General features: G+C 40.7%; 1 protein-coding gene across 2 annotated transcripts in view; it reads left to right on the plus strand.

Moving 5' to 3' along the window:
- The window catches only part of NAT10 (N-acetyltransferase 10), a 40,801-nt gene extending 15,811 nt beyond the window's left edge, over positions 1-24,990 (plus strand). Inside the window, exons 13-29 of one of the 2 annotated variants that reach the window (XM_048483288.1) lie at positions 874-998; positions 2,277-2,427; positions 4,274-4,370; positions 7,530-7,646; positions 9,711-9,812; positions 9,921-9,995; positions 10,790-10,906; positions 11,026-11,159; positions 12,124-12,172; positions 12,792-12,888; positions 13,209-13,319; positions 14,558-14,730; positions 15,488-15,607; positions 19,163-19,261; positions 19,793-19,866; positions 20,972-21,055; positions 22,354-24,990. In XM_048483288.1, coding sequence (XP_048339245.1) covers positions 874-998; positions 2,277-2,427; positions 4,274-4,370; positions 7,530-7,646; positions 9,711-9,812; positions 9,921-9,995; positions 10,790-10,906; positions 11,026-11,159; positions 12,124-12,172; positions 12,792-12,888; positions 13,209-13,319; positions 14,558-14,730; positions 15,488-15,607; positions 19,163-19,261; positions 19,793-19,866; positions 20,972-21,055; positions 22,354-22,444 — 1,816 coding nt within the window. In that variant the 3' untranslated portion in view covers positions 22,445-24,990. Of the gene's footprint in view, positions 1-873; positions 999-2,276; positions 2,428-4,273; positions 4,371-7,529; positions 7,647-9,710; positions 9,813-9,920; positions 9,996-10,789; positions 10,907-11,025; positions 11,160-12,123; positions 12,173-12,791; positions 12,889-13,208; positions 13,320-14,557; positions 14,735-15,487; positions 15,608-19,162; positions 19,262-19,792; positions 19,867-20,971; positions 21,056-22,353 lie in introns of those variants that run through there. The other variant, XM_048483289.1, reaches the window with a different exon arrangement.
- The last annotated feature ends 2,110 nt before the right edge of the window (positions 24,991-27,100 follow it).

The following is a 27,100-nucleotide window of genomic DNA, read 5'->3' on the forward strand; positions in this document are numbered from 1 at the left end:
CAGAAGGCCATTGCGTTCACATCCTACATGTGAGCTCCCAAAGGCACCTGGTGGGCCACTGCGAGTAGCAGAGAGCTGCACTAGATGGACTTTGGTCTGATCCAGCTGGCTTGTTCTTATGTTCTTATGTTCTTAACTGTTACTTGATCATCCTACCTAGGGTTAGATGGTTACAGTATGTACCAGATTGATATTCACGTCAATCTAAATGTGGGTATTCTGTGTTAAAACTGACAACTACCACATCAAGTCCCAGCAAGACCCAATGACTAAATTTGTATTAAGAACATACTAACCTGCAAGCTGGTGGATTGGAACCTACTGTTTGGTATCAGTCATTCTAAGTACCAATCACACCACTAAGTACCAATCACAGGTACAAGCCCTGCTAGTCCAGATAAGAACTGAGCAAGAAGGCATGAAAAGCTAGGCCTGGGCTTTTGTACCTGATAGAGGAAGTTTTAACTGATGTTCTTAAAGAGGCAGTCTGTGTGCTGGAACCTCTTTTTAAGTGGGAGATGTGGCATTGAAAATCTTCAATCTGGAGGGCTGTGAACAGTGCTATGTGCAGGAGTCTGTAGGTGGGACTACACAGACTGCCTCTTTAAGAACATCAGTTAAAACTTCCTCTATCAGGTACAAAAGCCCAGGCCTAGCTTTCCCTGATGGGCTAGTTATTTTTAGGTAGAGAAGCATGAAGCATGGCTCCTCTCCCCCATATTCTCAAGCAGAGCAAAGGCAGGAGACATGTACCATGAGTAGCTTCCAATCACAGATCTTGGCTCCAACGCTGCTGCTGGCAGTACATAAAGCACGACAGGAGTTACACTGGTTTCTCTTTCCATTTGACTGTGAGTTTTGTCATTTTAATAGCTATGAAGGCACTGGTCGTTCCTTGTCTTTGAAGCTGATCCAGCAGTTACGGCAACAGAGCATGCAAGCCCAAGCCAGTGTGACAGCAGAGAACAAATCGACGGCAACCACTAAACTCTCCTCAGGTATTTTTCCCGGGATGCATAGAGTTCTGTGTTGTTGATCCGCTGCCCGAACATTTTTTCCACTTTTATGCAGAATAAATATTTGCCCACCCATTCCCTGTGACTAATAGTTTCATATGACCATGCCATTTGATGGGTGATCTTTTGGCATGCAAGTTGTTCTTATTGAAAAGGCTTCCCAAGAAAAATTCCCACAAAAAATCAAAGTATGTCATGCAGGTTTTATTTGGCTGTCATTTGAGCTGTTGACTCCATGAATTTGTCTGGTCCTTTTAAAAAGCCATGTGAGCTTTGTGAGCTTTACTACAATTTGAGCTAATAAATTCCATTAGTTAACTGTGCATTATGCAAAATACTGCTTCCTCTTGACTGTCCCGTGTTTCCTGCAGTTTTATTGAGTGACCTCCTCCAAGTGAGGTGGTATAACAACAGAGGGAGCAAAATGTTTCTGCCTCCATTTTCACTCAATAGCCAGGTGAAATGATGGCCAAAGGAAAGCTGCATATGTTTGGAGGCAGTGGACCTCTGAACAGCAGTTGCTGGAGGAGCACTCCCACAGCGAGACACCTTCATGCCTTGCGTCTGGCTTCCTGGGGGCAGCTGATTGGTCAGTGCTGGTACAAGATGCTGGACTTTTGCTCTGACCTGGTGCGAATTTTCTTTTGTGATGCTGTATTGAAGGATGAGGGCGCTTTCTGCAAAAGGATAAAGGCGCTTTCTACAAAATCATCGCAAGAGCAAGATGGTTATAACACACAGGGGAAATGTTGTCCTCTTATAGTCTTGGATCAATGTTTCATATGTATTTGTTTTTCTTTTAGTTCTTTCAGTTTGATTTTTCTATTTATGGCATGTGTTACCTTAAAAATAAGAAATCAAAAATTCTACCCAAGGAGCTTTATTAAAAAAACTCCTCCAAAACTTGCATAGCAAACTCAGCACTGAGGATTAACATTGGGTACTTTTCCTGGGAGCTTTCACAGGAAAGAGCAAGCAAGTGTGCTCAATCAAGATTTTATTGAATAAAGAGTATACCAGGCACCCCTGCACCTTCTCAGATCCTTCAGTGTTTGTGTATTTCAACATGTTTCATGGGAGTTTAATATGAAATCGCTTCCCATTTGGAACTGCCTGTGCAAAATGGATAATCTCCATCCACCAAGAATGGAGATGAGAAAAAAGATGACTGATCTTGCCCCCAACCTCAAAGAAACCTGCATTACCTGTTGGTCTTAGATGTTTCACTTGTGACCTCTTGTGGGTTGTGTCTCTTTCCAGTACGTACACTGCATGAAGTTTCCCTCCAGGAATCCATTCGGTATGCTCCAGGAGATTCTGTTGAAAAGTGGCTGAATGATTTGCTGTGCTTGGATTGTCTCAACTTCACTAGGATTATATCTGGCTGCCCACTACCTGAGACCTGTGACTTGTATCCTCTCTACTGTAGCTGGTGTTTGTGCTACTTGTGGTGCTCTAAAATGTTTGTAAAAACTATGTGAGACAAAAGCTTTGACTTTTATCTCTTTGTGCACCCTAAGGGACTGGTTATCGTGAGGCCTGCCATGGCTTTATATTGTGTCTTTACATGGACGCTGTACTGAATCTTGGCTGTTTGTGCAACCTTATCACCGATATCATGATAAAGTATAAATATCTCTCTGGCCCTTTTCACACGGGTCAAATACGGCGCCCTGGGGACGGCAAAAACGCCGTCCCCAGGGAGCTGTTCGCACAGGCGGTGCTGCTGAAACGCAGCAGTGCTGGCCTGGCTCACCTCCACCTCCCCCAGAGCGGCGTCAGGCCGCCTCCAAAAACCTCCCTCCTGGAGGGAGGTTTTTGGAAAACAGCATGTTCCCCGCTGGCGCGGTGCGAACGGCACCATCGGGAACACGCTGTTTTCCCCGTCCCCCCCCCACTCACCTCGTCATCCTGCGTCACTCTACTGGACTGCTGAGACCCTCCCTCGCTGTCCTCCGACCCCTGGAGGTCGGAGGGCAGCGTGGGCGGGTCTTAGGAGTCCAGCAGGGCGACGCAGGACGACGAGATGAGTGGGGGGGACGGGGGCCACTCTGCGGGGGCCACTCACATGCTCCCGTGCGAACGGCCCCCACCCCTTTACCGGAAGAATTCCTGCCGGTGCAGGGGTGCCCTTTCCGCACTGCGTATATTGTGTGTATATATTTTGCTATATTTGCGTATATTTTGCTATATCTGCGTATATTTTGTGTGTATATTTTGTGTGTATATTTTGCGTAACGTGTGTATATTTTGCTCATATGGTTCATCTTTTACAAAAAGGACAAGGATGGTGGGTTTGACACTTACATGTTCGTGTCTGAGTCAGCATTGTGGACTGCACACAGGGAGCTGGTACTCAAGATATGTGGCCAGTCTTATGCATGTCTCATTGGAGTAAGTCACTCTATGTTCATTGAGCTGAGGTGCAAATAAATGTACATGGGATTTTAGCTGAAGCCCTGCTTCCTCACCCAACTGTTTGGAGAGTCTCTGTGCTGGGAACAACCTGACTTCAGGTCTCGAGGCCACCTCCATCCTCTTTTCAGTAGAAAACAGTATGATGATGATGACAACATCCTTTTTTATTAAAATGGGCATAGCAGTAAACCTAAGCTACAGTGCTATATTTGCAGGCATTCTCACCACTGCAGCTAGGGTTGCCAACTCTGGTTTGGGAAATACCTGGAGATTTGGTGGGGCTTAGGGAGGGCAGGGACCTCAGCAGGATATAATGCCATAGAATCCACCCATCAAAGCTGCCATTTTCTCCAGGGGAACTGATCTTGGTAGCCTGGAGATCAACTGTAATAGCAGGAGATTTCCAACTGCCACCAGACAGTTGGCAGTCCTAGCTACAGCTTTTTCAAAAGGGGAGAAAACATTGTTTGCTTCTCCCAACCAGGAAAAAAATTAAAGGCCAAGCATCTTGGAGTGATGATGACCACCTTAAGTGTCCTAAGGCTCCTTAGTTGCAGGCTATCCCTTGTGCGTGCATTACCTTTTTCTTACTGTGTTGACTATGGCACCTCTGTATGCAGGACTGACGTTTCAGTATTACTTTCAACACCAAGCAAAGATTGCTCAAAGTGAAATGGAACTGGCTTGTAAGGGAGAACGCCTTCTCCCTAGTCTACTGGAGAGCATTGCTCAAGGCACTTAGCGTGGATGGCAGTATAGCAGATGGAAATTGGATGCAGACTTGCTTGGCTGTGGGTTGCCTCTTTCAGTAGTTTTTCTCCTTAACCTGTAGCATCTAGGTATTATGTAAATAGAGACACCCTCTTCTGCTATCACAGAGCATCAGAAGCTTTTCTTCAGAGGCTGATGGCTCTGTATGTGGCCTCTCACTACAAGGTTAGTGGTGTTATTTCTCTTCCTGTTTTGGAATTCTGTGGGAAATGTGGATTTGTGACTTCCCAATAAAAGCTCTACAAGGGAAAACATTGGGCATAAACTGTCCGCCCCCCCCCCCCCCCGCTTTTTGTTCTCTCATTCGATTGTTTGCATTGCTAGAAAAATAATCTTTGTTGATGTGCTTCTGATGAGACTTCTGACCAAACCACATGCGCCCTAGCAGAACTCTTATGGCCACTTATGAGAAATACAAGAAAAATTGAGTTTTCCTATACATTAAGGATAGTCTGCAACTGTTAAGGTCAGATAGAATGGGTAGATACTTGTTGATTGAAATCTCACTTAATGATGTTAAAGTTTTACTGATTGGGAACTATACTCCAAGTAGGGGAAAAGAATTTTTTTTTGAGACTTAAAAACTATTGAAGAATTTTTATATTCAGAAATAATCATGGTGGGAGATGGGGTTTCATACTCAATAGTAGATAGGAAAATGGAGGAAGGAAAAAAAGGGGAAATTACCATGTTCGTTCCTTTATCTTGTGGAAAGTATAGATTTGTAGTCATGTGGAGGAATAGTAATAAAGTGCATGAATTTACCTTTTTCTCAGCAAGACACAAATCATGGTCTAGAACTGATTCTGAGTGTCAGGGCAAAGCAAACTAATGACTGTAAATGCTGAAATTTTGCCAGGTATAATTTCAGACCATAGACCACTAACTTAATAATAAATGGAGAAATGACCCCTAGTTTCGAATAAGTAGAGGTACAAGACAAGAATATCCCCTTTCTCCATTACTTTTTATTATGATATCAGAAATATGTATGAATGATATTAGAGAAGATAATAAAAGATCTTAGGATTGGAAAAAAAGAATATGAAATTAAAGCTTATCCTGATGATTTGATGGTAATTTTGGAAGATTCCATAGGACGAATGCAAGAATTTAATGATATATTTAAACATTTGGTATAGTACCAAGATTTTATTAAAAGTTAAAAGGTCAAAGACTGAGCATAATTTTAGATGGACTTTAAATAGTGCTTTATTACGAGACAAAATATTGTGAAGGACTATAAGTCAAAATTGAAGGAATTTTTCAAATGGAATATACCGGTAGACAATGAGGTTGGCCATAAGGTCGTTTGGGATGCCAGTTAGGCCTGTATGAGAAGAATTATGATGTGTAACACACATTAAAAAAGAGTTAAGGAACAAAAGCTATGAGAAATCTAGGAGATGATTAAGGAAGAAGAAGCAAAGTTAATAAGGAAACCTAAAAACAAGAATACTTTATTAAGATTGAATATATTACAGCAACAGGTGGACATGATATTAACTGATGAGATCAATAGACAAATTGCAAGAAGTAAAACAACAGGATTTTGAATTAGCCAATATACCTGGAAAATGGCTAGCTTGGAAACTGAGGAAACAACACAGAAATAAATAGCTAGATAAAATTAGAGAAGGAGAAATGCTGATTGAAGACAGTATTTCTCTTAATTTTTTTGTACACTGCGTTTTAATTAATGACATAATAAATTAATAAAAAAATTAAAAGAAAATATCTTTTTTCATAAGTGTTAACTTTACTGAGAATAGAAGTCTTTGCTATTTCTTTCACTAGGTGGATATTCAGTGTAACTGCTATAGGCCTAGGAAGTGTGGTAGCTTCTGAAGGAAGGATGTGAGCCTAGTGTGATATTGGGTTGTCTTCTGAAGAAAATAGCTATGGAATTTATAGAATGTATTTAGGAAACTTTAGCTATTAATTAGAGAAATCATACATTAATGGGTCAGGGAACAGTGAAGTGTAGACAGCATAGTCATCTTGAATGTTTTTATGGGCATATATTTTAAATAAATGTGGAAGCAGAAATCACTGATTGATTGCTCTATCATGTTGACTGTCTTCCTGGCATATACTGGCAGCATATTCTCAGAGTTTTATTTTTATAGCCTGTAATATAACAATTAGTGGACTTAGATTGGCATTGCTGGTTTAGTTGTGCGTTGTGGTTTCAAGGCTTCCGGTGTATACTGAAAAAATAGGTGAACAGAGGACATTCCATTTAGATATGAACTGTTGAAAGGTGTAAATCTGTGAAAAGAAAACAGTGTATTACCGCTGATATTTTTAAGAAAGAGGTTAAATCCTATCACCAGCCTTCCCAAAAGCTGTTTATAAAGTCAGGGGGTTACCTTAGGAAATTGGGCAGGGGGGGGGGGGGGTTTAGTGGCAGCAAGAAGGGGAAATCAGCAGGAATCACTCCTTCCCACCTTACTTGAAATTTGTGTGAACAAAGCAATGAATATAGTGTGCTTATAGGTTTGGATAAGTTCTAAATCTTTGTAAGTAATGATTATAGGTTTGATGAACCAATTATTTATTCAAAAACAGTGTTACTATTGGGTTGGATCCAGCAGAAGATACAGACAGTCATGGAGCCTCTCTCCCTCCCCATCATTTGCTTCTGACCCTGGGAAGGCTGATTCTCAGTGTTTCAGGACTCATGGAGACTTAATAGCCATGTAGGTTGGGGGACTTTTCATGAAGGAAAAAGCAAGATTGCCCTTCTGGCTCTCTCACCAGCTAAGTTCATGTAGGGGGTGGGGGGACTAATTCTGCTTTCTTGCACCTTCTTAATGTTGTCCAGTGACTTCTGTCACTATTAGTCTGCATAGATCCAGAGCTAGATCAGTTTTCTTGGAGTCAGTGGTGCCTTCAAGAGGGCAGCGAATACAAGGAGGATCTCTGATTTGTTCACACATGGATTTCAGGATCCAACCCTGTACTTGCTTGCCCCTTTATGGGATAACTTCTGTTATTATCATTCATGGTGTATTATTATTCCCTGATTTTATTGAGTTAGGGTTATTTGTCCTATTTGTATGTTAGTGCAGGGATAGATTGTGTGTTGGCGATGCCATTGTATATTTGGTTTTATTGGGATTATGATTTGATATCCATGATATTTATACCTGGTTTTATGAATTGATATGATACTTTGTATTTATTACATTATATTGTGAACCACTCTGAGCCCACTTTGGCAGAGAGCGTGGTATAGAAATCTAACAAATAAATTAATTAAAGAAACAGAGAGGAATGTGTGCTAGAGAGTTAACTCCTAGCATGATTGTGTTGTTCCAGAATTCTCCCAATGACCTCCAGATGCTTTCAGATGCTCCTGCTCATCATCTCTTTTGCCTTCTGCCACCAGTTCCACCAACCCAGAATTCCTTGCCAGAGGTGCTTGCTGTTGTTCAGGTGAGAGAGAGAATTTTTTTGTATTTACATGACCTGTAAATACAGCAGAAAGATGCATGGCATTGTGCTTTAGTCATCTGGAGCGAGGTACAGAACTTGCAGCAAGCTAGAAAGCACAAAGCATGCTGCCATTATTCATTTTGTGTTTCAATTAGGATGTCCAATAAGTTTCAGTCTTTCTAGTATCAGTTTAGTAGAAACTGATTTCTGACTGATGAAGAACTGGAAAGATCACTGCAGTTTGTAAACTACCTTTGGGCAACGGGTTTATTTATGCCTGCCTGAGGAGAACCATGGCAGATAAAGTCTTGTTGCTCCACCATGACCTCCCACTTACGATTGAAACAGTAAAGGAACTAGAGGTCCCTTGGCTGTCTTCTTGTCCTATATTGGATCACTTTGATCTACTCTCTCCATCTGATGTTGTCAGAGTGCTTGCAGCCTCATGGCTGGTGAGGGCCAGTCATGGGGCATCACAGAGCCCCCTGCTAGAAATTGTCAACCACTCCCTATCTCAGGGAGTTTTCCCGGGGAGTTAAAAGAGGCAGTGGCATGTCCACCCTTGAAGAAGCCATCATTAGATCATATGGATCTGGCAAACTACCATCCATTTTTGAATTTGTTTCTGGAAAAGGTAATTGAGAGGGTGGTTGTGGAATAGCTACAAGTATTTCTGGAGGACACATCAGTTCTGGATCTCTTCCAATCTGGCCTCTGTCCTGGCCATAGGACAGAGACTGTGCTAGTTGCCATCGCAAATAAGCTCCACTACTGATTTTACTAGACCTCACCACAGCATTTCACATGGTCGATCGCAATCTTCTGACCCACCACCTCGCCGATGCTAGGATCTTGGGTACAGCCTTAAAATGGCTGACCTCATTTCTTCAGGACCAGGGAAAGCAGGTGACACTTGGGGAGGGGGATGTCCTGATGGCATACACTTGTTTATGGAGTACGACAAAGGGCTATCCTCTCTACTATATTGTGTAACATCTATATATGGCCCCTAGTGTAGCTTGTCCAGAGTTTTCGGCTGTGTTGCCATCAATACACTGATGACACTCAGCTTGTTCTGTTGATGGATGGCCAGCCAGTTGCTGCCCCAGATATTCTGGCACAGTGACTGGAGGCTGTGGCTGTTTGGTTTGAAAAGAGTAGGTTAAAGTTAAATCCATCGAATACGGAGGTCCTGTGGCTAGGTCAGAGAGGGTTGGTGGAGGATTTCCAACTGCCAAGACTTGATGATGTGGTATTACAATCAGCCACATCTGTTAAAAGCTTGGGTGTGACTCCCTATCTATGGAGGTCCAAGTGACAAATCTCGTGAGGGTGGCCATTTACCATCTCTGACAGGCTAGACGCTTGGGCCCATACCTATCCTGCTCTGACCTGACCACAGAGATCCATGAGATGATCACCTCCTGGCTAGATTACTGTAACTTGCTATACACGGGCCTGCCCTTGAGACTGACTCAGAAGCTGACTGTGGTCCAAAATGTAGAGGCCAGCCTTCTCACTAGAGTGTTGGTGAGAGAGCACATGACATCTGCACTGTAACAGCTGCACTGGTTGCCAGTGGAATTCTGAATCAGGTTCAAGGTTTTGGTTTTAACCTTCAAGGCCCTGAGCGTCTGATACCATCATATCTGCGAAACCATATCACAGAGATTTTAGCATGGTCAGATAAAATTAGTCTAAAGGAGAACATTATTTTGTGACTAGATGCAACATATTTATTTTGAGGGCTCAATTTAGTACAGATTTGCAGTCATAAATAACTGGTTGAAGTTGTAACAAACAAAATAGCCTATTCATTTAAAAAGTTTCAAGCAACTTTTACATTTTTATTCTTACAACTAGGATTTCTCATTTATGGGAGCTTAATAGGAGTCTGAACTGGCTGAGACTACTATACCATACTATTGTTGTGAGCATTAACATCATTATTTTAGAAGAGCTTTGTTTGGAAGTGCCTCTACCCTCTTCAGTGGCTGATTCAGACACCACACTGCAGCATGTGACCTCTCTCTCTCTGCTTCATTTTCCCTCTGCTTTTGACAGGTGTGTTTAGAGGGTGAGATCGCCCGTCAATCCATTATGAATAGTATTTCTAGAGGGAAGAAAGCATCAGGAGATCTTATACCATGGACCATTTCAGAGCAGGTATAAAAGCAGTGGCTTGATTTATATTTGCTTGGCTCATCATACATCATGAATGCTTTTTGAGTCAAGTCAGAATGACTGTCACCTTCTCCTTTTATCTCTTCATAGTTCCAAGATCCAGATTTTGGCAGTCTCTCTGGTGGGAGAATTGTTCGCATCGCAGTCCATCCTGATTATCAAGGGGTAATGTACACTCTCCTGTAACTTAGCTTGTTGAGAGACTTATGTTGTAGGGCAGCCTGATAGCAATGCATTAAGGCATAAATAAAAACTTATTTGTATTTTTAAATTTAATTTTATTCAATTTCTCTTCCACCCTTTTGTGACTATAGTCAGCTTAGGGCAGCCAACTACCAGAAAACACAATTCAATAAATATAATATGTAAAACATATATTAAAAACCTTAAAAAATTCCAATTGGTGTCCTTAACTTTGAAAGGGAAGAACAGAGATAACCTATCAAGAAAGGAGAGGAAAAGGAAAAAAGGGGACAACCACAAACAGTAAATAACTAAGGGAAGAGAAATAGGGGTAGGCTGGGTGAAAAAACTGTCACTGCCTCAACCATAGGCCAGGCGAAACACTCAAGCATGAGCAGTTAGTGATTGGAAGTACTAGTCAGTGATTATGTAATCTCTGTAGAGCTATTCAGGTATGTGCCAGGTTCTATAGAAACAGCCTTTGGAATGATTGTTTCAAAGTCAGTAATGGCATTCCAAAACTGGGTCGTAGTAGAATTGCCTATTCCAGAAGTTAAGCTGCATCCTTAGGTGTGTCAGTGCAGTTAAGAAGCAAATGCTTCTCCTGTAACATGTTAACGATCTGTGTTTACTGAGTGACTATTAGCTGCTTCTGTGAACCGAGAGTATCTGGTATGGCAAATAAATGTTGACTAGTCTTGAATAGTAATCTTTTCAATGTTCTTCTCTTTTGATTCAAATGCATTTCTCCTTTTATTCAAAATGTCTTTCACCAGATGGGTTATGGTAGCAGGGCTTTGCGCTTGCTACAGATGTACTATGAAGGCAAGTTTCCTTGCTTGGAAGAGAAAGTTGCCCAGAAGCCAAGAGAAATTACTACTGTGAGCAGCGAGGTATGCAACTGTGTGTGATTGGCATTTCTTGCTGCAGGGTGATATTGGTGGGGAGGCACATCTTAAGCAACTCCAACTCCTGTTCTCCTGTTAAGCCAACTGTTCTCTTGTTGCTTTAGGCTGTCAGTTTATTGGAGGAAGTGGTGATGCCTCGGAAGGACTTGCCTCCTCTCCTTTTCAAACTGAGTGAGAGGCAAGCAGAGGAACTCGACTACCTTGGCGTGTGTTATGGCTTGACACCAAGGCTACTCAAGTAAGAGTTCAGCTGCATTTGTGCACCAATGTGAAAGAGGAAAAGGGGAATCAATGCCTTGCTAATTTTTTAATTATATCTATACACATTGCTGAGAAACAACCTGATTAATTCAAAGTGTGTATGTAACAGCATGCTTGGATTGCTTAGATTGGCTTTTTTGGAATAAATGGATACTGAGACAGTCTGTTTTCCAATGTGGGACCTATTGAAATATAAAGGAGCAGCACAAGAGCCTGAACTGCATGAAGGGGCAGCTCCCATGTACCTGAGGATTCTAAACACCCCTGTGTCGGAATATTTTATAGTTTCCATTTTCACATCAAAAGCAGTGATACTCTGGAAATTTCAGTGGCAAAGTTGAGGAAATGTTTACCTTGACTTGATTATGTTGCTCACCTTTGAGAAGGGGTCACGGTTCAGTGGCAGATCATCTGCTTAGCATGCAGAAGGAATCCAGCATCTCCAATTCAAACGAGCAGATAATAGGTGATATGAAAGACTCACCTCAGATCCTGGAGAGCCACTGCCAGTCTGAGTAAACAGCACTGGCCTTCATGGACCTTGATGAACTGATGGTCTGATTCAGCTTCAGGTGGCAGGGTAGCTCACATGACCTTTGTTGTTTCTTGCTCCTTCTCCTTCCTGGACTAGCCCCATGATTAATTTTACTCTGTCAGGGATTATATAGTCAATATGAGGGCACCACAACACTTTCTAAACAGTCAAACATAGTTGTGGATGGCATTAGTGAGGGCATCTGAGACTGCAGGAGAACTAAACAAGCCATCTTTGGAAGCAGTGCCAAAAATGCATTGAAAGAAAGCAAGGTAATTTCTGAGGTTGCCACAAAAGTCTGCAAAAATGAGTGTGTAATTTGAAGATATGGATTTTTGATAGTCTTCAAAGCAACTTTGTATGCTTTAAAATACAACCAAGTTTCTTTTGTTTGTCCTTTTACTAGGTTTTGGAAACGAGTTGGATTAGTACCAGTTTATCTGAGGCAGACTCCAGTAAGTCTAATTTCCTGGTCCTGGTCCAATTACCTACTCTACAGAGTGACAGTCTAAATTACAATGGCAGTCATTATTCAGTTTAGTCATCAGATTAGTTAACAATAAGCACGTTGTTTGATTTAGAGGTGGTACAATTTAATGAGTAGTAGGGTTGCAAGTTTGCTTATTTTTTAGGCTGTTTTCATTCTGCCATGTCTCTGCAATAGGTTGTCTAACAACATGGTAACTTCTGTTTATTGAGTTATAGATAATCCTACGCTGACTGACTTCAGTATTATTAAAGTTAGCTCTTTCGAGGTCTTGGTAACATGCATACCATTTATCTTAATAGACTAGTTAACTCAATGTCTTAAGTGATTGACAGCATTACTATAAATGTTGTGTTACAAATAGAACTTCTGGGTTAAGTTTTGAAAAAAAACAGCTTTTAGTCATTTCAGTAGAGGCTTGAAAAGTTCTTTGCAGTTATCATTTTTACTGTGAAATGCTGGTTAAGTGTTCAACTTCTACTGTTGCTGATTCTCTCCCTGAGAGAAACCTGTTATTAAACAGTTGGTTACTAAAAAAATACATACTACCTCGTAAAATGTTGCAAAGACAATGCCTTGATTTCTAGAATGATCTGACTGGGGAGCATTCCTGCATCATGCTGAAGATGCTGAATGAAGACGAGGAGAATGAGCAGGAGAGCTGGCTGACTGCCTTCTGGAAAGGTGACCAAGCTGAGGACAACATTTTGGGGATTGTTGGAGTTGGAAATAGTCTTGCACAATAATTGTTGCTACCTCAGTGTCATGTGGAAACTGATACTTCTAGAAATCTGAGCTTCACTCTGACATGTTGAGCTCTGTGGATTTTTCCATAGTGGTGATTTTAGACAAGAAACTCTCCACATGACATTGAGGTAATCTCAGAATTATTCAACTGTTCCTGAAGAGGCTGTGTTGTTCCTTTCACCTTTAGTGTGATCAAGTATTATAAACTATCCCTCAAGGCTTAAGTAGCAACTTTTTATTTTCCACTTCTTTTGCAGATTTCAGGAGGAGGTTTCTGTCTCTCTTGTCATTTCAGTTTAGCACTTTCTCACCTTCATTAGCTTTGAATATTTTACAGAACCGGAATATCAAGGAGTACCCACAACCCCGTAAGTGTATGCCTTTGGGTTTCTTACAAAGTGTTTGAACTGACCACTCCAGTTTTGGAGTGGATGCAGGCTAATAAACTGAAGTTCAGTCCTGATAAGATGGGGGTGCTGCTGGTGAACAGAAGGTTTGACATGGGGTTTAAGGTATAACCCATTCTGGATGGAATTGCACACTCCTTGAATGAACAGGTTTCTAATCTGAGGTTGTTCTTGAATCCTGGACTAAGCAGGTGGAAGTGATGGCTAGGAGTTCCTTTTATCAGCTTCAACTGGTTTAGCCAGATGCAGCCTTTACTTGGCAGAAAGGTTCTGGCCTCTGTTCCCTGGTTACACCTAGATTAGATTATTCTAATGCATTCTGTGTGGGGCTACCTGTAGAAATATTTGGAAACTTCAACTGGTGCAGAATGCTGCAGTCACAATGATGACTAGAGTGTGTTATAGAAACCATATCATTCCAGACATGGCCCATCTTCACTGGCTCCAAATGTGGAGTGTACTAGTGCTGACCTTTAAAGCTCAGTATGGTTTAGGACCAACATACCTGAAAAACTGCCTACTTCCTGTGAACCTCCATGACTATTATGGCCACTTTTGGATGCCCTGCTTCAGGTGCCCCCCACCTTCTCAGATTCAGTGGGTGGCAACCTGGAAGAGAGTCTTCTCAGTTGTGGCACTAGAACTCTGGATCTCACTCCCCGGGAGATTTGTCCTCCCCTTCTGTCACAATCTGCCACTAGTGAATGATTACTTTTTTGTTTCACCTGTTATGCCTGCAGTGATCCTTTCTTTCTGGCTAATGTTTTAATCATTGTTCTTATGTTTCTTATGTACTTTAGGTCTGGTTATAATTATGTGTTTTAATTGTTTTTAAACTGTGATTTTATTATGTGCTTTTTAATTTATTAGTTGACCCACATGAAGGCAGAAAAAAAATGAAACAGAACTCTGAAAAATGTAGTCAGTAGGTCTTTGTAGAAGTTTGTTTTCTTTATGCCAGCAGTCTTCGTTTTCAGGCCCAGGCATCCATGTTAACCTTAGCCTAAAATAGCAGACTGGCTTACATTTTTTTCATCATGTATGCTCATGTTTCTGCTCTCTTTGTTCCCTATTTCTTGCTGTTCCCTCAAGAAGATTTGGAGGAAGTGGTATAATTTTGAATAGCTGGTTCCTGTTTAGCTCATATAATCTCTTAATTCTTTTTCTCTCAATTTTCAAATAATTCATATCTCACTCAGCAATCAGCCGTAGTGAATTAGAAGCTGTTTTTATTCCATATGATCTGAAGAGACTAGAGATGTATTCAAGGAACATGGTTGATTATCATCTAATTATGGACATGATCCCTACTATTGCAAGGATGCACTTTCTCAGTCAGCTTGGAGACATAACCCTTTCTGCTACACAGTCTGTAGGTACCTTAATTTTTATCTATATGCTGGTTCTTTCCTGTGACAGCCAAATTAATTTAGCTCCTCTCACTGATCATGGCATATTTGCATACCAGCCTGTGTCTTTTTAGTGAGTTGCCTATATTAGAATTGCCTCAGTATATTGTATGCTTTAATCACTTAAATATTTGTTGAACTTTTATTTGTCTCTTCCTTCTTGAAGCTCATTGTGGTATATGTGGGGATGTTCAATGACCCTGTCATCCAGAAACTGGCCATGCTTGCTCAGCTCCTTATTTAGAGTTTTGCTAGATTTCTTTAGGCTGTTATCAAGGCCTATACCAAATAATAACTATCGGTTAACACATATTACACAGTATAGCGTCTACAGTATGATTGGTAGCAAACTCCCCCTCCCCCTTCCCCACCGCGCTCAGCCACCAAACACACTGTGGAGCGCCTGTGTAGAATTCCAAATTCCCGTTATCTGAGGCTTCCCTTTCTTTGTGAAGACATGCTCCAACTCACTCAAGCCTATCAACAGCATGGGGCTGAGGGAACTGGACAGAAGATTAAATGAAAGCGGTTCAAAAGGAGCAAGGAGCGAGTGTTCTGTTGGATGCAGAGAAAAAGAATAGATTTTTTTAAAAACCCAGAATTGTAACTGAAACTGTTTTAAATGAGGCGACTGAGGAGCCTAATTACCCCTGTCAAAATGAGGTGTGTCGTACTGTGTCATACTGAGACAATGAAAGGACATTTTTTTAATAAATGCAGGCTCTTCTTCTTGGGATTGGCTTGCAGCACAAATCTGTGGATCAATTGGAGAAAGAGATAGAACTGCCTAGTGGTCAGCTGATGGGTCTCTTTAACCGGATCATACGCAAAGTTGTTCAGGTAACAATCAACCATTTTGGAAGGACTGCTGAAATCTTAATATTAACCAAATGGTAGAAATTGGCAGTGACTAGATCCTTTGTTGGAAGATGCTATTCAATATGGAGGCCCCTTCTAATGCAAGGTGTCTTGCTTCATTAGAGCTATGGAACCTTTGGGTGCAACTTGGTATTTACTTTGACCATACACTTTACCATCAGGGTTTGCCCCAGTGATTCTTAGGACTGTCTGTTTTTGGAGGTCTAACTAGCCAGGGCATTCAGTTGCATTTAATCTTCCTCTGTGATGCATTTTGAACAGACAAACCCCAGGAAGGAAAAGGGTTGTATAGCCGCTGCCACCCCCACCCCCCAATTCCAGCCCCTCCAAAAGATCTTTTGGGGGGCTGGAATTTGGGCGGGAGGTGGTGGTGTTGTGCAACCTTTTTCCTTCCTGGGGTTTGTCTGTTCAAAATGCCTCACACAAATGCAAGCTTCATTCTTACTGTGAAGGTGGTAGTTTCACATTTAATTTGAGCCTTAGCGGGATATCAGAGAATAGGATTCCTGTTTCCCGAGTTGGTTATATAAATTAAGATCCTGGCTTTCTACTGCTTAGAGAGCTAAAGTTTGGCTGCAAATTGATAATTCCCAAAGAACAGTGGTGCTGCCTATGCCAAGCCTTTTACGTTTTAGCTTTGATTGATTAAGCAGTATCAATTAATGGAAAGGTCTTTTAAGATAGGAGACCTTCTACTAGGAGATCACCTCTCACTTAACCTTGTTCTCCATCAGGAAGAGGGGGTGGACGTTCCTATGAATACATCTAAAGAGTATTTACCTACGCTTTTCTGGACATCCCATTTGGCCCTTACCGCCAATGAGCTAATTAATTCTCAGCATCTAGGTAATCTCTTAAGTGCTTTTTATAAGGCAGATTCGCCTTGTGTGGCAATTGGCAATTTTGAAACATTAATCAAGTATATCACAGACTATCTTGTAAAGTCCGTTAAACAGAAACCCCCATACAGCACTAGAGGTGCCCCCTGGTTTGACAAAGAGTGCCGTGAATTAAACAAACTAATTCGTGCATCTTACCAACAATTCAAGAGATTTAGTAATCCTGTGTCGCGCAATCAGCTAGTTCAATATAAAACTACTCTTCATTCTTTAATGAAAGAGAAACAGGTCCAGTATGCGCAGAATCAGTGGGATCGCTTATATCAAGCTGTAATCTCCAATGACTCAAGACAGTTTTGGGCCTTGACAAACAGACTTGACTCCAATAAAATGAGGGCGTTTTCTTCTATTCTCCCTGAGGTTTGGATAGATCATTTTGCAAAGCTGTTCCAAAAGGAAGAGACCAGTAACATTTATCATCCATCTCCATCATTAGATGATTCCAAATGGCCTCCTGTTACAACTCAGGAAATCATGGATCTAATAACTGAATTGAAACCCCGTAAAGCCTCTGGCCCAGATATAATTTCCCCAGAGATACTGAAGTCGCATATAGAGTGGTGGGCACCCATTTGGCCAATCTATTCACCCAAATCAATGACTCAGGCCTCATTCCTAAGCCTTGGCTATCTGCAGTCATTGTACCTATTTATAAAAAAGGTGACCCATCGGATCCTGCCAACTTCCGCCCAATTAGTTTGACATCAGTCATTGGGAAAATATATGCTAAGACACTTCTGTACTCCCAAACTACGAGGCCTGGACCGATTCATCCATGAACATCATTGGTCAGTCCAGAGCAAGATCCTGAAGAAACTTCACCAGTGGGGAAATCCCCATCAGTTACGACCTGATGCCATGCTTCTTACAGCATTTTGGTTAATAAAATACTCCAAAGAGTCCAAGAAGCAAAACTTTATGCTTTACCTTAGTTGATTTAGAAGGCAGCACGGTATTTGGACACAGAAGTCTCTAGAGAACGTCTTTGGAATAAATTGGCTATACAAGGAATAGACAATAAACTTCTTTTTCTAATCAGGCAACTTTATACCAACACAAACTGCAGAGTTAAGTGCTCACGTGAAGGTCTCATGACTGATTCTATTTCTACCTTTAAAGGTGTGAGGCAAGGCTGTGTGTTAGCACCAACCCTTTTCAATTTATTTTTGAGTGACCTTCCATCAGCCTTATTGGAAATTAATAACCGTGCCCCTAAATTAGGCTCAAGGCATATTCCAATACTTCTATATGCTGATGATACCATCCTTCTATCTCGCTCAAAAGTTGGACTTAGTCGACTGCTGAATAGATGTGGGAAGTACTGTACAGATAACGGACTAGTCATCAATTATCAAAAGACCAAGATTTTGATCTTTGCCAAACAATACAAAAAACATAACTGGGCGATTAATAAAGTGCCAGTGGTGCAGGTTAACCAATACAAATATCTTGGAATTACATTTTCTTATAACCTCTCCTGGTTACCCCACAAAAAAGCTGCTATTGCAGCTGCTACCATCAGTTATTCTGCCATTGCACGCTTCTTTTATGGAAAGGGCCACTCCCTTGTCCCAGCAGCACTAAAAATCTTTAACTCTAAGATAGAAGCGCAGTTACTTTATGGATAGGCTCCAAGCAGTTGACGACTCCTTGAATACTGTCCAATCCAAATTTTTCCGTAAAATTATGGGCCTGCCAAACTGTGTACCGTATGCGGCCCTCTGTTTAGAACTGGGCCAAAATTCATTAGTTTATAGGGCTTGGTTGAGAGCTTTTAAATTTTGGCTTCGCCTGCATTTCTCACATGATGAGCACTCGCTGATTCACCTACTTTTGTCTGATACTCAGGCTAATCCATGGTTCTCTCTGATCGAAAGAAAGATTGAATCACTTGGTATATCTCTCGACTCGCTTTTCCCGCTATCTAGCTCAGAATCCTACAACTTGTTAAAACAAAAATTGTTGGAAAGCGAATGGATTAATTTATTTAGGGCTGCTATGAAAACTTGTTCACACTCACATCTTTCAATACCCCAATATCAAAACAGGATGGCTCCCTATTTGTATTTTTTGACTAATCCAATGCAGAGAAGAGCCCTCACACTTGCTTCGCTTCAATGTTTTCCCCTCCGCTTTATTAATTGGTAGATTTAACAACTTGGAAATTAGCGAAAGGGTATGCTCTTGTGGTGAACAACAAATTGAAACATTGGCACATCAACTGCTTTGCTGCCCTAAATCTGCTAAGATTAGATCAAAATATTCCAATATTCTTTCTAGGATACCTAGTGAAATGGGAGAATCAGGTAGACTTCCTTTCCTTCTGGACAATTCTGACAATGAAACTTGTGAATTGGTTGCACAATTTTTACTGGAGGTGATGCACAATCAATAATTTATATTTTATCTTAAACCTTTGTATTTGTATACCTTTTATCTCAGGTTTTTTATTGTGTTATGATTATTGTTATGCCAAATAAAGGCTTATTATTATTATTAATAAATTAATGGAAAGGGGAATGAAGAAGTTCTGGAGTATGTGGCCTCTGTATTATGTGAAGCATCTTACTGGTGACAAAAGTAAGTTATATCACTCTTTGGTTCTGGTTTTTGTCAGTTATTCAACACTATCCAAGAAAAAGCTGTGGAAGAGCAGATGGCAACAACAAAGGAAGTTGTAATGGAGCCAACTCTGAAATCATTAAATGAAGATTTGGTAATTTTATTCTCATAAATTCTCAAATATTAGAGCTCCAGGGAGACTGGCATTTTTACCCCTTCAGACCAGATAAATAGTGCTTTAATTCACAGTCCATGGACTGTAAGTTGATCATTGGATTTTGTTTATGATAAAAATGTCCAGAAACACCTTCAGCCTGAACGTCAAGTATTGGGGGCAGCTGGGAAAATTGCTGCCATCTTGGCCAGAGACATCTAACTGATCTCTCTGCGTAATAGAATGCTGGGCTTTTTTTCTGCAGAAAATATTTGTCATTTCCTTTATTGCTGTATAGCATACAATTTAAAACCATGGTGTTTGGGGGTATTCTGGTGGGACAGTCTTCCTAGGCAATATCAGCTGTCACTTAAAATAGATAGGTGTATTAAATAGATTAAGCAGAACATGTCTACTGGGATGTTAACACTTGAGTCACCAGATTGTTGTGTTTTGTTAGGATTTTGTATTGTCTTGATAAGACTGATCTATTCTGTGTATGTTATATGTAAAAAAAATTTCCTGGTATAGGAAGAAGCAGCAAAGGAATTTCAGGAAAAACACAAGCAAGAGATTGGGAAGCTGAAAGATCTCAACTTTTCACAGTAAGCACCTCCTCCACCTCTCTCTAGCACTAAATACTGTATTTCCAGAAGACCTGACACAATTGGCCTAAACCGCTTTGCCTCAAAATTAACCAAAAATCAAGAATGCTGCAGGAAAAACAAGTCTTGCCTTGATATCAGTGCTGTTTGGCTGCCTGCAAATGGAAAGGGCATGATCTAATATGTTGGCAAAGGCACTTTGATATGTTGATATAGAGTACTAAACAGACTAGGAAGCTAGAGGCTTCATATTAAGCCAGGCTTCAAGTACCTCAGGACTGACTTTGCCAAACTCTTGCCAAAAGGTGTTTAGCAAGAGGCATGTTGTCTTCTGCTGCATTGCTGAGGTTTGCCAAATAATTGCATCTCCATAGTTTTCCATGAAGCCGTATCAAGACAGGACATGACTAGTGTTTCACTGGAGAGGGAGTGCCAGGGCCACTTTGTTGTGGGGAAATGTTAAACATGTCTGAAGACTATTCTGAAGATAGTTTCTGGTGGTTAGCCATGTAAGTCTGCATTAGCAGAGTGCCATCCAAGTCCAAGAGCACCTTAAGGATCAACAAGATTTTTGGGGTATGAGCTTTCAAGAGTCAAAACTCTCTTCATCAGAAAGGCTGCTAAGGAAGGTCTTTAAGGTGCTATTTGACTTGGAACTAGTTTTCCTGACAAATGTGAGTCTCTTGCTGTGGACTCCCCCTCCTCCTTTTGTAGGAGCATTGAATTGTTGTCAAATTCTGGAAGGTCATATGTAACATATAAACCCAGCTTGAATATTGAGAGTCTAATATTTTGTGGCTTTCATTTCATATTCTTAAGGCTACTGAAGTTGAACATCCTGTATGTCTGAGCTGTCTTAATCTGTTACACTTAATTTAGTTTGGGAAATGTGCCCTTCACTCTTCAGTAATCATCCTGCATAGTGTCTCCTCCTCAGTGGTGACTATCTTGGAGAGAGCAAAAGATTGATGAGATTCTTTTAGCCTATTGCATACACAACTGCTAGGTTTGAACCCAGTATTTCTTGCTGGAGAGGAGCAGAATTAATTTTTCCTGAACTAACATCCATTTGAAAGGATTATAAAAATCTCTGCTTCACATTTAGATACGTAATCCGAGGTGATGATGAAGAATGGAACGAAGTGCTGACCAAAGCAGGACAGAACACCTCCATTATCAGTCTGAAAAGGTGAATGCAGTAGGCAATTGAGGGCTCGCTTTCTTCAAAAGGAGTTTGTCCTGCTGAGTATATCCAGCATCTCAGCAATAATATGAAACTGAAGAATTAAATGAACCAGTGGAGAAAGTGAGTTGTTGCAGTAGAAGGCCTTTAGCTATGCTTATAAATCATAATATTTAGTTTATGTAAATATTATGATTTATAATATATTTTCCTCATTGAATGTTGGCCAGGTCCTCACATTGAAAATAAAAAATAGGCTCATGTTCAGGTTACTAACTTCGACAGCCATTCATGAGGTTTCCTCTCACCTTCTGTAGTAAAATGAGAAGGCAGGGTCTTTGTCACTTGGGAGAACAGGCATGTTAAAACCCCTTGAAATGCATACTGTCCTTCAGTTTAGGAGGAAGGTGCATATGACTTTGGCTCCCATATATGTTCTTAATAATGCTGGTTGATTCCCAATAAATGTTTTGCTGGTATTTTGTTATCATGAAGCCAACCTGGTGTACTTTTTTGTCAGCTGCTGCAGCCTCCATGGTGAAACACTTGTCACTTTTTGCTGGTTAAATATAGTATATGATTGACTGATAATATTAGATTCCTTAAATTTGTCCTGACATATGTACGTATGTACGGACGGACGGACGGACGGACGGACGGATGGATGTTTTGATTTCCTCACAGAGGCTCAAGGTGGATCACCCAGTAAAACAGTATAATGCATACAAACAATATATAAAAATTGGATTACCTCAATTAGAGAAAGCATAAAATAATAGAGTAATTTACATGACAGACAAGTAAAACAGAATGACAGATGTGGAGAGCAGTGCAATAAAGACAAGATAGTGTATAGAATAATGAATGGAGTGCAACTGAATTAATTTAATTCAACTCAAACTTTTCCAAGGAAACTGAGAAAAACAAACATGCATCCTTGTTACTGCTTTCTACCGTGTGATGTATCTTTAATTATGACTGCATGGTAGTTGATAAGGAATCATCTTTAAAAAATATTTTAAATTACTAGACCTTATTGCTGCTGTTTAAATAGGTCTGAAAATTTGTGAGCACTGAATGCAGACATCTTGAGTGACTTCCAGTTGTTAAGAGCAAGACTCAAGGGGTCTTGCACAGCTTTTCGCTCTTGCACAGGCCTAGTAAAAAAAGTGAATTATATTAAAGGGGGGGGGTCAAACCTTCTTCACTGTGTTTTTAATATGAACAGGTTGCAGAATTTGATTTTTTAAAAATTCAGAATCTTTGTGGTGGTATATTTATTTCATGTTTTATGTTTTCTTCAGTGACAAAAAAAGAAAATCAGAAGCTGTAATAGGACCAAAACAGGAGAAGAAATTCAAGAATAAAGCCCCAAAGCAAAAGTGGAAGAAATGACCCCCAAATCAACTTGTGGACCAAAGCTCTTATCTCAGAGGCATCCAGCTTATTTTATAAAGCCAGTGACTAAAAGCTAGGAAGAAGCTGTACCTTAGAGTGGAAAGGTTTGAAACATTTAAAAAACACTGCATGAAGCTGTTCAGAAGATATTTTTATATTGCTGCCAGGTCCGTATTTGTGCTACATTAAAAGGGACGGTAGAACAGCACACTGCATTATTACCAGAAATCCTGACTGTTAAGGTCTGCAAAACTCTGCTTTCTGAGCCTAAGAGACTCATAAGCATCCTTCTTATTTCTTTATGATTGTTGTTCTTACTGGTGATTTTTGGAGGAAGGCCTAGATTTCAGTTTGTGTGTTTATTTTTTTTTCTGCAGTTCTTACAGTGGGGTATACAGCAATAAGATTTTGAATCGTCAGCTTTATGAACCTGTCCACTGGACTTTATTAGGCTTTTTGATTAAAAAAAAGAAAAAAAAATCCAGCCTAGGATGTGATTAAATTGTCTACTGAATACTGTCATCACTACACATTTCCAGGGTCACTTCTGAACATCAGTAGTTGGTTCAGCCCCTGTGGTCTGCTGGTACTATGCAAAACAGAATATGGAGAACATATTAGTGTTCCCATATCCTTTCCCTGAGTTGCATCATTCCTGTGTCTCAGTTTGCACCACAGGGTACATAGTTGGCACCACATCACTACAGTAGATAAGAAAAGTCATGATTGTGTGTTGGAAGCTGAAAGAATGATGGAGTGTATTTGGATGCAGCACTACACCAAGGATAGCAAATAACCCTGTAGGAGTGCCTTGTTGGTGCTCTTGTTTTCATGCATAGTGTACTGTTTGTATTGCTGGATAGTGTGTCAGGGTTACCAAATCAGAACCTAGCACAGAACTCAGGGTCATAAGACTATCTCCCTTGTCTCTGTTTTTCCTCCTTGCCACTTGAATACAAATTTCTGGTCCTTATAACTGAGAAAATGGTAGAAAATGCATCAGCATTGCCTTGTTTCCCTTTTTTTTAACGGTTGACTCATTTGATCTAAAGTCTCAAGTGAGATTATTTTTCTTTTTTTTCCCATCACCATTATCACCGCCATCCATTCTATATATTATTATATATTTAAAATTCTGATTTATTTCTAAATTTGAGATTAACTCGCACATATTCTTAACCCCATCATATATATTTAATCTTTTCCTTACGCACAGTCATCACCAAGAAGATCTTTTCTGTAGCTAGAGTAGTCCAGATATCATCATCCTTTAATACCGGTAAAAGTGGTGCAACCTTGGTTCTGTTAACAGATGCTAAATTTCTCAGGATTGGATACAGTCGTTTTCTCTAAGTAGATCATAACATGGACAAAACAAGACCATATGATCTGTTTCAGGTTCTGTCTATCCACATATACAATATCCATCCTGGAATGTGATCTTCATATAGTGGGCCCCTCAGAATGGCTGATGGGAGTGCATTCGTCCTGGCTAGAAAAAAGATTCAGCTATAGGCAGGAAGTGTTTGAAATTTCAAATAGGCTGGCAAGGCAGATGGAGATTGGAAACCACTGAAAATAATGAACAAACCCTGTATGCTAGAAAGGGTGTGCTTATCCTGCAATGCCTGGTGAAATTACAGAAGCTGGAAGAAAACTGGGCAGGAACTCCGGTGCTCTATGATTGCATGACATGATGGATGTTATTTCAGTGCTCTGCATAGCTCTATTCCTATGTCATTGTCACAGTTCCCTGGGCCTTTATTTTCCCAATGTCTGCAGAAAAAAATTAAACCAAGTTCTTAGAAACAGATTTTTAAACGGCAAGATAAAGCTGCCTTAATCTCCAGGCCAGCAGTGTCCACCGGGAAGGTTCTACCATGCCACAAATAGGGAGGATGTAGTTTCAGAATCCTTAGCTCTGTGTTTTTGTTGGCCAGTGGAGCAGGATCAGCACCTTTTTATTGCTATACACATTCAAAGCACATTTTCCAACTCATTTTAGTTTGGATTGAGCCAGTTTCCTTTGGCCTGAGCTATTTAGAGTTTGAGGTCTGACTTGCCAGCAGTGATCAACAGGTTTCTGAAGAACTAGGCATGATTGCAAGCCTCAAATGTTCCAAAACTGCAGGCCACCAAAATCACAAATTTAGCTTATAGCGGAATTTTTTTAGAAAGGTTTCTTTTGCTTGTGACTTTTTTAAACTTTTGGTTTTTGGGATGGTTATAGGTTTGTTTTTAAAGCTGCCCTCTGAAGCTTTGACAGCTAAGGACATCCAGCTTAACAGGAGAAAAGGGATCCTGTTCTAAGTGTGAGCAAAGAATTAAAGCATAAACAGAAATATGAATCATGAGTTACAACAGCTAGAAATGGTCACCCTGGCACAGGAAGTCAACATTTCCATGATGTGCACCAAGACACATGATTACATGCCTGAAAATATAAAGAATAATAGTTCATCTAATGTACTAGCGGGGCCCAGCCACGCGTTGCTGTGGCAATTGTCCTTCTCATCACAGTCTGCAACCCACACAGATGTCCAAGCAGGTCCAATGATCTGCAGCATAGCCTTTTGGGGTGGTCAAATGGAATCCCTCTTTCCCTTTTCAATTCACATTGCTATATGGTGGTGTCTTGTTTTTTTAGTATAATGTAACCCTTTCCATTCCACAGCGGAACTGTCCAGAGTGCGAATCCCGCTGTCCATTAGGCTGGTTGACACACACAGTCCTTGCTTGGGTAAGGCAGAACTGGGGCAAGGAAGCTATCCCAGTCAGGCAGCAGAGGCAGGGTGGTGAGGCGCTCAGATCGAGGCCAGCTCTCTGGGTTCTTAAAGGGCCATGTGCAAAAGAAGTGGAGCCTGTAGTGTTGGTTCGCCCCCACCCCGTGGATTTTCTTAGAAGAAAAAGGCAAACTCCAGCTCGCTTTTAGTAAAAGAGAGCTGTGGTGAATATGGGTGAGGAAGTGGGTAAGTGGTGGTTGGATGTGAGGGAGGGCAGGGCGAGGTGTGTGAGGATGAGCTGGATGTGTATTGTGTGGTAGCAGTGGGTGAGGCACAGAGAGTGAAAGTAACCTGCTTGGGGGGGGGACCCCACCTGATGTCTCACACGGCAAAGTGTGTATGTGTTTCACTTGCACTCGTATTACCTAACAGTGTTACCTATTTACTGTTTTCACTTCTCATCTCTGCCCATCTGCGTGAACATTCTAAGCCCTCATACCAAGCCCTCAGGCCACAGACATGCTGAACGAACATTCTAAGGGTGACAGTTAAACAGAGCCAGCTTCATGGCCTGGTGTGCCAGGAAAAAGACATTTTACCTGGCTCAGGTATGGACTTTCAGCGCTTTGAAGGTCCAATTACCTGCCCAGAACAGGGAGGAACGTCATGTGAAAATTTGGGGACGATCAGTCCAGCCGTTTCGGCGTTAGGGTGTGACTAACGAAGTCACTGTTAGCTTTTTATATATATAGATTGTACTAAGCTGGTTTAGTCAGTCCTGTGTGTGGTGCATCTAGCTCAATATTGTTGAACCTTCAATTAAAAGTACATAAATACTTTTTAATTATATATTTTTAAAAATTCAATATTGTCTATCCTTACTGGCAACAGCTCTTCAGGGATTTAAGACTTCCAGCTTGCAGCCAGAGATCCTCTAACTTGAGCTATTAGAGATTGATCCTCAGACTTTATTTATGTGAAAGGTCCCTTTTGCTAGGCAGTCATTTTCACCACCATCATAAATAAGACAAGCTGTATTTATCTCCAGCCTGTTGGTTTCTTCCTCCTTTGTTTTTTGTCATCAGCAGGTTAGCTGTGAGGATGATGGCACTAAAAGGTATGTGTTAGGCAAGCAGACAGTGGCCTCAAACTTTAATGTAATTATTACAGCATGAACAAAAGGTAAAACAAAGTGGCAGCTTCCCGCTACAATATTTAGCTGTCAGATTCAGCCACATTCCCAGTCATAGCAACTGCCAGTGTTGGGCTTGTGTTTCAATACTGAGCTGTGATCCATCCCATGCAAATTATCTAATTCTAATCCTGAGATAAAGTTACTTCTTAGTAGTTGCCTACAATATCCTCTTGAGCAATGTTACACACTTCTAAATCCATTGGAGTCAATAGGTTTAGAGGTGTGCAACTCTACTTAGAACTGCACAGCTAATTTAGCGGGGATATTACATTCAAATTGGGGAATTCCTGGTTCCTGACTCAGTCTCAGCCACTCTGCTATAACATCTCTGAAAATCTGTTTCTAGTTTTATAGTGTGACACTGTGTTCTAAGGTTTCATATAAACAGCCAATGGATTTGTCAAAAGAGTACAGCATATTTTGTGTGTATTTTCCCTTCATTAATCATGTAAATACTTGGCAAGGATTTATTACTTGATGTCAGCTGGAGTAGTAAGACAGCAGCTGGTGATAATCAGAAGGCCTTCTTTGTGGTTAATCTCTGCATTACAGAGTTAAATGCTTGCAGTGCATTATTCCAGTACTGATTGTATATATTGGTGCTGCGTGACAATATACCATTGAACTGTTTTTCTGTTTCTGCTAAAAATGTTACCTATTAAGCACCTAAACTTTAGACAGTATTGTGTGTGCATCTCCCTGCCCCCATCCAATTCTCACTTGGATTTCAGTTTC

This window comes from Sphaerodactylus townsendi, linkage group LG02 (assembly GCF_021028975.2).
Source record: "Sphaerodactylus townsendi isolate TG3544 linkage group LG02, MPM_Stown_v2.3, whole genome shotgun sequence".
Taxonomy (NCBI): Eukaryota; Metazoa; Chordata; class Lepidosauria; order Squamata; family Sphaerodactylidae; genus Sphaerodactylus; species Sphaerodactylus townsendi.